Raw genomic sequence first — 15,510 nt, 5'->3', positions numbered from 1 at the left:
GGATTTTATTTTCCTCATTCTGACTGATTTCTGGACATTGTTGCCTAAAACTTGACTTTCTCATGATTTTTTTCTACTCTCTCGACGTGTGTAATCCTGCACTAATCTTGCTGCTACTCCTCTGGTTTCCTTACTTGCTCCCTTTCTTTTCCTCGCCTGAAGCCATGCAGACTATTCTTGGCCTACTGTCCTTTTCTTTCTAAGGTGTTCTAAGACACTGACTCTATTCTTGTTGCTTCAGTTACCACCTCTGTGCTGATGGCACCAAAGCTCTTGCCCTGCCCTAGCTCTACCTCCTTGTCTTCAGCAGGTATGAAGTTGCCAGCACCTTCCTGCATCCCCTGACAGACTCCATGCTAGTGGCATTGAACTCTGATAATTCTGTATATAAGTATCGAGTGCCTCCCATGTCTTCTGGGTCTTCAGCAGTGTGAATAAAGATTGAGCCTTAATCTCCCTTCTAACGTTCAGATTCTTTGAAGTTTGTGACCAAATAGGATAGGTCTGGAGAAGGCCAGGCTGTGCTCTATTTTATTCAATCACTCGGCTTTTCACTTGATTTCTTTCAGATGGAGCCACTTTCATTTGTCTCTGAAGTTGCAGTTTGTTGCTAATCTGCTTAGCTACCTTCTTGGATATCTGTCTTCTTCCCTGCTGGCATGGAGGTGGGGTAGGTCGTGTTCCTCCACCTACTGGAGTACAGAGAAAGGGTCAGGAATTCCCCCTTCACTGCCCTTCCCATGTCATCCCATCCCATACTGCCTTCTGTCCAGGGATCTAGTCCTAGCTAGGACTGTGGAGCCCTTCTTGGCTCCTTGTGCTCTCTGGCAGGGTCAGTACCTGTCCCTGTACTGCCACTGGAAAGGCCTCTCTTGGGCTCTCTCTTATAGGCTGCAAGAGTGGATTTTGGCTTTGTAGCTCTCTGGTTAGGCAGAGGCGTGGGTTCATTTATGAACCTTCTACACTCAAACAGCCTCCTCTAATCACTTTCCTTCTTGGGTGCTTTGGGTTTGTTGAGACAGTCCATGTTTGCTTGACCCTAGGCATGACTTCAACACTTGGGGCAGACACTGTCCCCACTGTACAAGTGGCCAGTGGCTCAGGGATGTTCCAAGTCCAGCCTCCTAGTCAGTTAGGGGCTGGGCTGTAGTTAGAAGCCACATTTCTTTTACTGTTCAAAGACTCTTCCATTTAATTGCTTTCTACCTCTTGATTTTCTGTTTAGTTTGTGTCTTGGGGGGAAAAAGCCTGTTTGCCTGACTACACCAAACTTGTTTCTCTTCTCCTTCAAATTATTCTTTAAAATTCTGTTTCTTTTCTTAAGGCTTTGCACATTGTTCTCCCTTGTCAGGGCTGTCCTTTCAGTGTCCTCTCTGCATTGTTTCTTTAGCTTCATATTTGTCTGTTTAAATTAGGTGGTGAGCTTCTGTTTGTGTAGAGGTGAGTGACTGTGTGTGTGTGTGTATATGAGTTTGTGCAGCCCATAAATAGTAATGAATGTGTGTCTGTGGAAGAGCTCATCCTCTAACCTTCAGTTTGTAAAGCAGGGGATTGTCTTACAGCTGTTCCTGCAGCTGGTAGTTCTGCGTGTTGGTGGCCTGGCTGTCTGGATGCCAGCATGCTGGGAAAAACACTGAATGCGCTGGGTCTGCCCTGGGGGCTCAGCAGAAACCTGGCCTTGGTCTCTCCATTTTTAGCCATGGGGGTCCTCCTTTAACCTCTATTTCCTCTACCTCCTGGGAGTAGCTACCCAACAAAAGGCTTTGGTCCTAGTGTGAGGCATGGGTCATCTGGAGCATGTGTGGTCTTGCAGGAGCCTCAGGAGCTCTAGAGAATGGTTCCAGGATGCCTGGCCTTGAAGGGCTGTGAGTCCAGGGGCAAGTCATTATCCCCATTCCAATGGTGGAGTGTTAACTAGGTGCCAGGTACTGTACTAAGCACTTTCCATTCATTGTTTTATTGAATCCTCTCTGCCATCCTTTGAAGTAGGAACTCTTATAATGCCCATTTTATAGGTGAAGAAACTGAGGCCTAGTGAAGTTGTGTCCAAGATCTCATAGTTAAGAATTGGCAGAGCCAATAATTGGCCTTAGGTCTCTCTGACTCTAAATCCATGTACTATACTTTCTACCTAAGGTTTTCGTTTCTTTGCTTCAGTATCTTCCTTATATTGTAAAATAGAAGTAGTAATTCTTGTGCTTTTCCCAGAAGATTTTGGAAAACAAATATGTAGACATACACTGTAGGTTAAGAATATGAGCATTTTGTAAGATGGAGCTCCAGGGCCTCCAAGACAGGCTGCTGAGGTGGCTCTGCTTGCCTACACTCAGGACCTTTTCCGGTTCTCCACTGTGCAGTTCTCGCCCAGAGACTCCAGTGCAGCCACTGTCCGTGGAACCTGCCAGAGACCCAGCGGTCCCGGTCCCACTCCCACTCCTGTTGTTGGCTTCTTGCAATCCTCATTCTTTTGTTTACTTTTCTGGAGAGAAGAAAGAAAGATGGGAAGATGTCTTGTTTACACAGAACCCAGTCCCCTCCCCAGTCATGTACAAATTGAGTAGAATTGAATGAGGCACTGAGGGGGAGGTGGGGGCTAGATGGCCTCTTCTCACCTGCTCCCCAGGCATCTGCTCTAGACTGCAGTAAGCTGGAAATGCAGATTGCTGAGAGCATCCAGCCTCTATTTAAGTTAGAGGTGTGCAGCCTACAAATGGCCAGTTTTGATAGAAAAATGGGCATTTCAAGTATCTTATTATCTCTTTTGTCCCAAAGCCCAAGGATACTTAAAGAGAGTTACTGGGGGACCATTGAAACAGTTTCTCCCCTTTCCTGGACTGCGTGATGGTATTTTAAGTTGGAAGAAGGTCATAAATGTAAAGATGTAGGTCTGTCCTCCATTGAGAGCCAAGGATGATGGGAAGTTTTGTTCTGTAGGGCATGCAGGGGCCCCTGATCAGGGAAACCCAGGGTTTGTGGGTGGCAAGTGGTTTGGGGAGGGCACTGTCTCAGGCTACGTGTGCCAAACATGCCTCAGTGGGGTGCCATGACTTTGGCTTATGTCAGGGACTGAGGTTTTCTTTTGCTGCTCCCACTGCTCCTGCCACCTGTGTCCCTGCTTGTGATGGCGGATCACGCTGGCAGAACATAGCTGCATGCCACCTCCCCTTTTCCTCTTCCCTCCCCCCTCAGCTTCACCATAAAGCCCAGGGCAAATTATGTGTGCTTGTTCTCTGCCTGCCCCTTCTTGAGTAAGGACCAAAACCAGGTGAAGCTACTTCTTGAATAAGTACCAAGACCAGGTGATATGGCTGCAAGCCAGGCCTTAAATGGACAAGGCCCACCCCTTACTCGTCTCTGCGTGCTGCAGAGTTTAGTTTGCACTTGCTCTCTGAATGCCCCTGTGAAGCCTGGGGAGCTGTCTCACACCTTTCTCCCAGCCTCACCTCACCAGTCTACCTCACCTAGGCCTCCCCTCAGTCCTCCCGATCCCCCCAGCAGCCCTCACCTGCTCCATGTTGTCCCCCTCCCTCCGCTGTCTCTTTCCTCTCTTTCTATCTCTTGCTTTCCCTGTTTTGTGGAAAAATGTATGGAGGTCGGGTATGTAGTTCATGTGGAATTACTGAGGGAAAGGTGAAGGGCCCATTTGCGAATCAATCTCTCATCCTTAGTATTGGCAGAAAGTGCTTCTGACAGTGTTTGCGTGTGAGGGAGTCGGAGGCGGCTGGGAGCCCTGTGGGAGCTGCCATTTCTCTCGCCCTCCACTCCCGCTTCGGGAGGCGGCGAGCTGCTGTTTTTGCAAGAGCTGCCTCCGACCTCTTCTTCCTCAGTCCCTTCTGGGCCACCTCCTCCTGTTCACTTGTCTTCTTTGCCCTTGGCTACTTCTTTCTCATTTATCTCTTCCTCCTCCTCTTTTCCCTCAGCAGCAGTTTTTGGCGTTGATCCCTGGCTGTGAGAAGGGAGCATGTAACTGTGTGCATGCATGTACACATGCACACACGCGTGTAAGGGAAGGGCAATCTATGGCTTTGGGTTGATCTCTGTTTCTTTTTTTATCTGTTGTCCTGATATTGCTTTGAGCCCCTCACTTCCGTTCTTTATTTTTTTCCCCACAGCCAAGGCTTCAGGGTTAAGAAAGGTTAAGCTCCAGGGCTGTGTCTTCTTGAGACCCATGTCCCTGGGCCTCTCCAGCCTTCTCCCTCCTGATGAGGCAATTTCTGCCCCTCGTTTGTCGTCACCTAGCTTGGCCCCTCTCCAGTTTGCACCCAGGCATGGCCAGGCACCTGTCCAGAGCCTAGTGGGGTGTTGCGACCTCACTCCCTGTCTTTCAGTGTGATTGGTGCCCCAGGGAGCCAGGTTGCTGGGAGAAGCTCTTGTGGCAAACTCAGCTGTTCCATTTTGTCGACAAAAAAAGAGGGGGAAACTGGCAGAAAGCAAGGCTTTTGCTGCTGGGTGAGTATAGCAGCTATTTTTAGTGCCGGAGCCTTTGCTTTTCCATTTGGCTGTGCTTTTTTAGCACAGTGCTGGTCCAGCAGGGCTGTTTTCCTTCATGGCTGCAGATGTCCTTAGGGAAAGTTTCTGTCTGCCCCTGAGAAGATGTGGGCTGGGCAGAGGGATAATAACTTCTGAGGGTGAGTTCAGGAAGGCTTTGGGTCTCTCTGCAATCATGCCAAGGAACCAGTTTCTTGAGGTGAAGCAGGGAGGACTGTGGCAGGAGTAGGAGAGAGAAAAGGTAAATACCACACTCTTCAGAGATGCTCCCCTGTAATTAATTCACTTAAGCTTCTATTGAGTAAACTGCCTAATGAGGTGCATTGGGGCTGTGAGAGAAACACGAAAACCTCTTACAAGGATTTGGGCTAATACTGATGCATTCTGAATTTTTCTAAAGTTTTTCTGTTTTTTGCTTGTTTTATTTTTTCTTTCTGCCTTTCATTTCTAGATTATTTGCTAATTTGGATTCAATTTTCTTTCTTCCTTTCTTTCCTTCCTTCCTTCCTTCCTTTGCTTTCTTTTGAGACAGGGTCTCAGTCTGTTGTCCAGGCTGGAGTGCAGGGAACGATCATAGCTCACTGCAGCCTTGAAACTCCTGGGCACAAGCAATGGATTCAGTTTTCTTGATTTCCACTCTAGTTTACTAATCAAAATATTTTCACTACTCCAAATAGAAACACTTTTACCTACTAATCAATAACTTCCCATTCCCTTTTTCCCCTAGCCCCTGGCAACCTCTTTTCTACTTTCTGTCTCTATGAATTTGTCTATTCTAGATATTTCATGTAAGTGGAATCATACAATATCTGTCCTTTTGTATCTGGCTTATTTCACTTGGCATATGTTTTCAAGTTTCATTTATGTTGCAACACGTATCAGACTTGCATTCCTTTTATGACTGAATAATATCCCATTGCATGTATATACCAATTTTTTAAGCTATCTTTTGATGGGTTGTTTTCACTTTTTGGATATTGTGAATAATGCTTCAATGGACATTGACGTATAAATATCTGTTTGAGTTCCTATTTTCAATTCTTTGGGGTATATGCCTAGGAGTAGAATTGCTGGGACATACGGTAATTCTGTATTTGCTTTTTTGTGGAGCCACCAAACTATTCCAGAGCGGCCGCACTGTTTTACATTCCCACCAGCAAAGAATGAGGGTTCTAGTTAACCCACGTCTTCACCAACACTTGTTATTTTACTTTAAAAAAAAAATTGTTATAGCCATTGTAGTGGGTGTGAAGGGGTATATCATTGTGTTTTTTATTTGCGTTTCCCTAATGGTTAATGATGTTGAGAACCATTTCATGTCTCTATTGGCCATTTGTATATCTTCTTTGGAGAAATGTCTATTCAGGTCCTTTGCCCATTTTTAAATTGAATTGCTTCTATTTTTATTATTGAGATTTAGGAATTCTTAATGTATTCTGGACATTAAACCCTCACCAGATACGTGATTTGCACATGGTTTCTCCCATTCTGTCTTTTCACTCACTTGATAATGTTCTTTGTGGCCTAAAATTTTTAAAATTTTGATAAAAGTCCAATTTATCTATTTTTCTTTTGTTGTCTGTGCTTTTGGTGTCATATTTAAGAAACCATTGCCAAATCTAGGGTCATTAAAATTATACCTTTGTTTTCTTCTAAGAATTTTATGCTTTTATCTCTTAAATTTAGGTCTTTGATCCATTTTGAGTTAATTTTTATATATGGTATAAGAGAAGGATCCAGTTTTATTCTTTTACATGTGGATATTCAATTGCCTCAGTACCATGTGTTGAAGAGACTGCTCTTTTCCCATGGAATGGTCTTGGCACCCTTCTCAAAAATTATTGACCATACATGTGTTTATTTTTGGGCTCTCAATTATTATTTTTTTAATTTTTAAAAATTTGTTTTTCTTTTTTTTATTTTTCTCAGCTTCTACCTAAACTCAGCAGTTCCACTGGGCTCTCAATTCTATTCCATTGGTCTATATGTCTGTCTTTATGCCATTATCACACTTTTGATTACTGTAACTTTGTAGTAAGCCTTAAAACCAGGAAGTATAAGTCCTTTCACTTTCTTTTTCAAGATTGTTCTGGCTATTCTGAGTCCCTTGGAATTCCACGTGAACTTTAGAATGAATTTCTCCATTTCGGAAAAAAGCAAAAAACGCCATTGGGATTTTGGTAGAGGTTGCTTTGAATGTGTACGTTGCATTGGGTAGTATTGTCATCTTGACAGTATTAAATCTCTAATCCATGAACACAGGATGTCCCTCCATCTTTTTGTTCTTTTAATTTTTGTTTGTTTAGATATTTGAAAGGGGATGTGAAAGGCTTTGTGGCTTGGGAATATTGAACTTTGCTGGCTTAGGGGCTGTCGATGCCTTTTGTCTTCAGGTATGATAATGGATATGGTTTAGAAGTGGATGGTAACACAGGCTTAAGTGGATTTGGCCCATGTTAGTTGACATACAGACCCATTGATTAGTTTCTCTGTCTCCTTACCATAAGCCAATACCACCCTTCACAACCTGATAACAAATTTTTTTTTGAATTTAATTTCGGCATATTACGGGGGTACAAATGTTTAGGTTGCATACATTGCCTTTGCCCCACCCGAGTTAGAGCTTCTAGCGTGTCCAACCCCCAGACAGTATGCACCGCACCTATTAGGTGTGAATATACCCATCTCTTCTTCCCCACTCCCACCTGCTTGACACTCAATGAATGTTACTGCTGTATGTGCACATAAGTGTTGATCAGTTAATACCAATGTGATGGTGAGTACATGTAGTATTTATTTTTCCATTCTTGTGATACTTCACTTAGTAGAATGGGCTCCAGCTCTACCTAGGATAATACAAGAGGTGCTAGATCACCACTGTTTTTTTGTGGCTGAGGAACTCCATGCTATAGATATACCACATTTTATTAACCCACTTATGTACTGATGGGCACTTGGGTTGTTTCCAACAAATTGTTGATGAGGAAGGAAGAGACCAGGGCTGTTGTAGCTCATGCAAGAGTCCTGGTTAACTGTACAGTTCTGGTCAGGGTATTTCTCCCCTTAGGTGGCTGGACTTGTTATGGGAGATGGAGGCTTCAGATTTATCTAGAAATGGTAGAAGACTTGTGATACCTTTATGCAGCAAATGTAATCGGTGAACAAGTGCCATTGTGGGAATCACATTGCAAAGGAGGGACCAGGCACCAGCTTTCCATTGACCTTCCATTTTCTGTGCTTCACCCTCAGGTTCCTGACTATGGCTCCCCAGAGCTGGCCTCCATCTAGAATGGCTCCTCTGGGCATGCTACTCGGGCTGCTGATGGCCTTCTGCTTTACCTTCTGCCTCAGTCGTCAGAACCAGGTAAGTTGTCTTACTGCAAATAGGAAGGATCCTTAATAAGGTCTGAGAAAGCCTCCCTGTCACCAAGAAGGACTACTGTGGGAGTAGGATGAGCTTTTTTTTTTTTTTCTTTTTTTTTTTTTTTTTTTTTTTTGAGACAGAGTCTCACTCTGTTGCCCAGGCTAGAGTGAGTGCCGTGGCATTAGCCTAGCTCACAGCAACCTCAAACTCCTGAGCTCAAGCGATCCTCCTGTCTCAGCCTCCCGAGTAGCTGGGACTACAGGCATGCACCACCATGCCCGGCTAATTTTTTCTATATATATTTTTAGCTGTCCATATAATTTCTTTCTATTTTTAGTAGAGATGGGGTCTCGCTCTTGCTCAGGCTGGTCTCGAACTTCTCAGCTCAAACGATCCGCCCGCCTCGGCCTCCCAGAGTGCTAGGATTACAGGCGTGAGCCACCGCGCCCGGCCCAGGATGAGCTTTTATTTTTATTTCTTATGGGAATGTGGCCGGCACTGGGTCACAGAGTATGTATACTTCTTCCTCCCCATCCCTGAGTCCTCTGGCCTCTGTTTAACACATTAACTGCCATGTGAGTTGTATTTAACTCATGCTAGTTTTGAGCCCAGGGCCTCATGAAGCATATGTAACTTGCACAGTCTCTTCACCTTGGGAGTCGAATGAACTATTTTTCAAGTTGCATTTAACTCACGCGTAGAAAACAATAAAAAATAACAATTTTTTCATTAAATTAGAAAGGATTTTATTTATTTTTAAGAAAGGATCCTTTTGTTTTCAAAGTTTTTTTTTTTCTTCTATTTTTTTGATAAAACTCTGGCCCAAGGAAAAAAAATTTTTTTTTTCTAGCGTGGCAGTCAAGTGTTAAAACTCATGGCACAGTTTCCCTTTGGGGAAAAGATCACGATGATGGTGATGGTGATGTAATAATAAGCTCCCATGTACCAAGCATTGTATTAAGTGCTTTAGATGTATTCTCATTTAATCTTCCCAAGAACCTTATGAAGTGTAAGGCAACTACAATTTTCATCCTAATTTTGAGAAGGAAGAGACTAAACCTCGGAGGCATTAAGTAACTTGGCCAACTGGTTTGTGTCAGAGCTGAGAAGGTCAGGATTCTTCCCAGAAGCTGGGTGCCTGTGTGGTGAGCACCAGTTCTAAGTAACACTCTGCTTCCTCTACTCCTCTCTTCCTTATGCTTTCTCAGTCTACCTCTGGGTCCTCCTTACCTCTGTCCTTCTCACCCTGTTCTTTCCAGGGCTCTCTTCATTAACCTAGACCTCATTGCTCAGGGATTCTGTCATTGCCACAGGCAAGAGGAGAATGCCTGAGAAGGCCTTCAGCTCGGCCTGGCTGCAGCGTGCCTGGCCCTGTTTCCCTGGCTTGTCCCAGCAACAGCCTGCCCTTGACCAGCTCCCAGTGCCCTCCCTCTGCCCTCCATTGAGAAGCCCGGACTGTCAGCTTTCCCACAGTTGCACCCTCCCCTGGCCACCTTCCCCAACCCCCAGGGCTCCCACTAAATGTTGGGTAAAGCGCTGGAGGCTTTGGAGCAGGAGGCCCTTGAAGTGCAAATGACAATTGTGATGAATTTAATAACAATCCAGCTCAGCTGAGGTTCACCTCTGGCTCATGGCAAGCTTCCACTTTCTCTCTGAAGTCATTTGTTTTCCCTCTGCCTTTCTCCCCACTTTGTGGAGCAGGAGAAAACATAGTTAGGAGTCACGAATCTTTTTGAGTTTTTAACGTTCTCTAAGATTTTGTTGGTGCTGCTTTTTGGCTGCTGCTTCAAGAACAGTAAGATTGGGATTCCAGGGGCCCCTGAGTTTGGGGCTATCTTTGTCACGGCTTGGCAGTAGAATCGCCCAGAAAACCACCCCAAAGTCTTGAGGGATCAGGGCTATGTCCCCTCCCCAGCCTGCAGCTCATGAGGATCCTGTGCTCCCCCTCTTGAGCCTTAGCAGATGCACAATTAACACAAATGCATGCTGATGAATTTACTTAAGGACCGTGTGTTAGTAAGTCCCTTTTGGATAATAGTCCAACCAAATAGATGAGCTTTCAGAGCCGTAATTATTCTGGCCCATTTATATTAGCTCTATTGAGTCTAGTCTCAAAAAAATGTTAATACTGACTTTCATCAACAGAAGCTGCTTTTATCCTTATGTCTGTTCCTAAGCTGTATCCATTTGTCATAATCTTTCATCATGTGCTAAGCACAAGTAGGAGTTGAAGCATTTTTTCTCTCATACCATAAAAATTGCTGCCCTGATGTCATTTAAAATCTAAATTATGCAGCCAGCCACCTTCACAACAGTGAAAATGGAGTGGGGGTTGGGGGTGGTTATTATCCTTTCTTTAGATCCTGGAGTCCAGGTAAGCCTTCTGATGGCCTGGAATTGTCCTCCCCAAAGGCGTTTAGGCAGGGTAATGCCCACCGGCAAAGGTTGGCTGTGTGTATCAGAGTGTGATCTGGAGCCAGCCTCCCTCCAGGCTCCTGCTGTGGCCCTTCCCTGGGATGCCACATGAGATGATGAAGGGCTGTGGGTGTGTGGTATTGGCCTTTAAAGTGGTGGTGAGCAAGGAGGAAGGTACGGTAGTGGAGCCCAGGCCCTTTGTAAGCTCCCTTTTGCCACCTACTTTGGCAATTTGACCCTTTCTGAGCTTTGTTTCCTTGTCTGTAGAACAGGGTTGGTACGTCACTCTTAAGGTCTTGGTGTAGAGTAAATGTGATTATAAAGCACGTAGCATTGAGACTGGCACAGTATGGCTAATGGTCACTAAATGTCGGCTGTTATTTTTAGTATAGGGGTGCTGCTTTTATGGTTTGATTTGGGGCTGTGTTAGCTAGGCTTCTATCCCCAAAATATTGCCTCGGCAGTCTGTCTCTGTCACAGTGTCTGTCAACCCACTATTAGAGATTCATTCATTCTCTTGGATCTTGAAGGCTTTGGTTTTTAAGAATTTCTTATTCAGATACAAGTGCAAGGAAGTGTGACATGATAAGCTGTTGTCAGCTAACACCTTAGCTGGGATTTCTTGCCAGTCAGTTGAGAGGAAACTGGTATTTGGAGTGACGGTGGTAGGGAGAATAGAGTGCTGGTGATCCAGCCCGGGAGGAATCCTGAGACGCCAGCTGGGAAGGCACCAGGGCCTGGGATTTACTTAGGGCTGATCCAGGGCTGGCCTGCCTCTCTCACCTCCTGGTCTCTCTGCCTGTTCAGGACATTCCCTGGGCAGAGTGATGCTAGTTTTGCCTGTCCTTTCTCTGGGAGTGTGGTTTCTTCTCTGGCCCATGGAAGTCATTGCCTGGAAAGGGAGATATGCTGGTGGATGTGCTAAAATGGTCTCATTTCCCCAGCATCATTCCGTCAGCATCCAGGGCACAACCATAGGACACCTGACCAAGAAACACAGAAGTGTCAGAATTCCTGCGTGGGCTTTGGAGCCAGGCAGGTCTGGACTTAAATCTCTGCTTTGCCTTTCTGAGCAGTGTGACTTTGAGCAGCCTGTTATCTGTCCTCCTGTCTATAAAATGGTGATAAGAATATGTGCTTCACAGGTGAGACTCAAGAATTGAGGTATGGAAGTCACCTTAACCGGTGCCTGGCATACGATCAGGGCTTAATAAACGGTAGCTGCTATTATCATAACCTCATCCTTGTGACTCTGCTTTTCCTCAAAACCTTTTGGAACTCTCCTTTTGAACTGACTGTCCAGCCTATGGTATGTTCATATCACTGAACCTCTCCCAGTGCTTCTGAGCCCTTGACCTTGGAGGATGGTCAGATGTGATTTGGGCAGAGGATCTGAAGTCTCTCAGAGCCAGAGCTGGTGAATAGGGTGAGCTGATCAGATAGGGGAACACCAATTTTGTATCACCCCTGCCCCCACAGACTAAAAACTGAATATACCGTAAAATAATGACAGAATGACAGCTTTTGTATTTGTGTCTTAAAGTCCGGTTCAAAGATGATACCAGTAGGAGGCACAAAAACATTTTGAGCGGTGACTGGATTGTTGCAAGTGTTTTGCCTCCTTAGGGCTTGAAGCATGTGGCTCAGTGGTTCATTGGTCTCCTTCTAACCCTTCTTCTTGAAACTACTCTGTTAATCTTGTTAACCAATCTGCATAAATAGGCTTTCCCTGTGCCCAGTAGCTAGAATGAGCACTGGCAATGCCTGGATTTGAAGGGCCTCCTGCCATCTCATGATGATCACTGTTTCCCGTGCCCCTTTCTGCTTCCCTTGATGCAGAGAATCTCGTTGCTTGCAGCCACACCTGCCAGGAGTTACCTGGCTAATAGGTGTGGTAAAGCAAGGGTTGCAGTTTAATTTGGCCCTATTAGTGTTCTAAAAATAAGAACATTTCACATAAAAATCTGGATTTCTGTTTTCTCTTCAAGTTGAATGCCTGTGTGGCAGTGATGGACCAGCTGAGTAGCATCTGCTTTCCTTGGTCAGGGGTGGGGGCCTCCAGTTTTTACAGTGTTGCCACTCCCTGTTGTGTACACCTGTCCCACTTTACGCATTTACATCCATCCCTGCCTGGCCCCTGGAGGCATTTGATGGACACACCTCTGAGGTAAATTTTATGAGCATTCTCCACAGTCTAGTGCTTCTAGCAGGGCCAATCAGCATGACTGGGCCCTGGAGTATGTAGGCTCTGGGTACTTAGCAGGCAAGGTGGTCTTCGTTCTGGAATGTGGGGCTAGTACCTGCACCCAGCACATTCAGGTACTTTGGGCTGGCCTCAGTCTAAGGCACCTAAAAGACACACCTGCCTGTGGGAGGGGCATCCATTCATCTATTTGTTCAGCAGTTACAAACTAAGCCCTGCTCTAGGCATGGAGGGTACAGTGATGAAAGAGACTAACACAGTGCCTGCCCTCAGGAATCTCAGCTGCTGGAAGCCTGTGATGTCCCTGTCCTCATGGAGGGTTCCTCCTGCCGGTCTGTCTTCCCTTTAGTCTCATAAGTACACCGACTCTTCTGTTCCTAGTTTTCTTTTGAGCTCAGATTTGTGAAACTTCAAGTTGAAGGGATAGCAGGGTTTGAGGGGACAGGCAGTACAGGTGACCACCAGCCCAACCTGACCTGCCTGAATGATGCCATATTGTATAGTTACTTCCGGATGTCACAGCACAAACTCATCCAACTGGGAACCTATGACTACCTTTATAAGTAATCGTAGTAACAGCTACCATACACCCAGGGGTAGTGGTTTACAATGTAGCACCTCATCTAATGTATGAGCTAGATATTGTTATTATTTTCACTTTACAAATGTAGAGACCAAGGCTTAGAAAGTTAAGTAACTTTCCCAGAGTCACAGGAAACTGAGATTTATACTTTGGGTTATCTGCTGCAGAGCTTGAGTTCTTAACCGCTATGTTGGGGTCAGCGTCTCTCAATACTTGTGACATGATTTGAGGGCCTCTTCTTGGTTAAGATATTTTTCTTACTGGTCCTTACCAAGGTCTGAAATTCTGCTATCTAAATTCCATGTCTTTATTCCTGTTAAAATGTAAAAGTTCTTAGAGGAGCTCTATATTATCATCACTGACACCTTAACACCCTAACCTTTCCTCTGACAGCTAATTAAAAAGATCAGACTCCGAGAGACCCAGGCAGGTGGGAGTCTCTGTCTGGAGCTGGGGCACTACTTGAAGAGAGGCATTACATGTAACATCTCTCAGGCAGGGTTAGAATTGTTGGAAAACCAAAGTGAAATCTGTGTAAAGTACCCAGCACAGGTTTGGCCTCATAGGAGGAATCCAAGAAACATATTTCTTATTATTAGGGGAGGGATTGGGAAGTAGAGGAAAAGTGATGACAGGGGAGGTGGGAGGGCTGAAATAACCTCTCCGTGTACTACTGTGAATTCCTCCTTGCTCTCTCAAATGTAATTTCCCAGAGTTCTGGAACCCTCTGGTTCCAATTTCCTGAGGCCTTACTGCTTTTATGCAAGAACAGGTTTAAAAATGGGATGGAAAGGATGGGAGTCTAGGAAGGAGAAAAATGAATGATATTTTGTATTTATCTTGCATCTCTGTCTCCTAAGCTCAAAATGCTCCACAGACACCATCTCATTAATCCTCCATGTTCTCCATGGGGTAGAAGGAAGCAGGTTTTAGGAGTGGTTTCCAACCTGGGCATCTTCTTCCCTCAGCCCAGCTGTACTCCCACCCCACTTGCACTCCTTCCTCCATGGTTTGAAATGTCCCAAGAGGTCATTGATGCCCCATAGGCACCCCGGGGAATTGTCAGGCCCTGTATTGTGCCCTGCTGGGCTGCTTGGGAATCAGCTGGGCCTTAGCAGCTGGCTTTTATACATCTGTGGTGGCCATCTGAGGCTTTACTCTCCCATTCATATGTGTATTTTTTTCTTTTATAAATATCTTTTTTTGGCTGGGCACAGTGTCTCACACTTACAATCCCAGCACTTTGGGAGGCCAGGGAAGGAGGATGGCTTGAGCCCAGGAGTTTGAGACCAGCCTGGGCAACATAGCAAGACCCTGTCTCTAAAAAAAAAAAAAAATAATAATAATAAATAAGTGTCTTTACTGTAAAAGTAATATATATGAGTTTTAAACATCAAACAGCATAGTAGCATGTCAAATAAAAAGTAAAAGCTCTTCTTGTCTCCTTTTGACAACCCTTTTCCCTGGTATATTCCTTTAACCCCATCAAGATAGTATGGATTCTTCTGGGGTTGTTCCTTATGCATTTTCAGAAGAACCACATACACATGACAGACAACATGCTGTGTTCATTCAGCCATAGCGCCTCACACATGCTGGTTCTGAGGCTGGCCTTATGAAAGGAACTGCAGGTGTCCAAATGTGTCTGGGGTGGGGGAGGGGGGGTGGAGGAAAAGAGTGTGCCACCCCAGGCCATTTTCTGTCTGCTTGCCTGGTACCTAGTTCTGGTGGGTCATGCTCTCTGTTTTCTTTTCTCGGAAGGAGTTTGCACTGACCAACCCAGAGAAGAGCAGCACCAAAGAAACAGAGAGAACAGAAACCAAAGCAGAGGAGGAGCCGGACACCGAGGTCTTGGAGGTGTTTCACCCGACCCATGAGTGGCAGGCCCTTGGGCCAGGTACCAGTCCAACCCTGTTCCCATGAAACATACTCTGAATTCAAACTGCATATGTCCTTTGTCCCCACAGGGCTGCTCTGAAGGAGCAACTGCTCTCTGGCCTGCTGGAGGGGAACAGTGTGGTCTGTCAGAGTGGTAGCTGCTGCTCTAAGGCTCAGGGACCTTCATTTTCCAGCAGAACAGAAATTGCGACATCTGAGTGCCCTGGAAGGAAGGCAGGTGGTGGGTGGCCGTGCCTTCTGAGCAAGTGATTGAAAACTTTCTTTCCTTGCACTTCTGAAGCACAGGAGAGGCAGTGACATGTGCCTCACTCTGCAAATGCTATTTTGGGCTCTGCTGCTCGGCTCAGTGCTGCTGAAATATTGTTCATGAGAGAGTCCTGAGCACCGGTGTGGGGCAGGAATGTTCTGTTGTTAAAGGGACCTGTGCCAAGAAACAAGGGCTGGTCCTGGTCTGGTTTTTAAATGGAGCATCCTCAGAAGGAACAACTTTCTCACCCTTTCATGAGCCTGGGCCCAGGGCTTAAGATAATAATGCAAATAGCCAGCAGTTGTGGAGTG

General features: G+C 45.4%; 1 protein-coding gene across 1 annotated transcript in view; it reads left to right on the top strand.

The window, feature by feature from the left end:
- Window positions 1-15,510, top strand: part of SIL1 (SIL1 nucleotide exchange factor) — a 197,744-nt gene that overhangs the window by 46,201 nt on the left and 136,033 nt on the right. The window contains exons 2-3 of the mRNA XM_069484092.1: window positions 7,738-7,852; window positions 14,815-14,950. Of these exons, the coding sequence (XP_069340193.1) occupies window positions 7,748-7,852; window positions 14,815-14,950 (241 nt within the window). The 5' untranslated portion in view covers window positions 7,738-7,747. The remainder of the gene's footprint in view (window positions 1-7,737; window positions 7,853-14,814; window positions 14,951-15,510) is intronic.

Source organism: Eulemur rufifrons, chromosome 10, assembly GCF_041146395.1.
Source record: "Eulemur rufifrons isolate Redbay chromosome 10, OSU_ERuf_1, whole genome shotgun sequence".
Classification (NCBI taxonomy): domain Eukaryota; kingdom Metazoa; phylum Chordata; class Mammalia; order Primates; family Lemuridae; genus Eulemur; species Eulemur rufifrons.
This window is presented reverse-complemented; position numbering and strand designations above follow the sequence as displayed.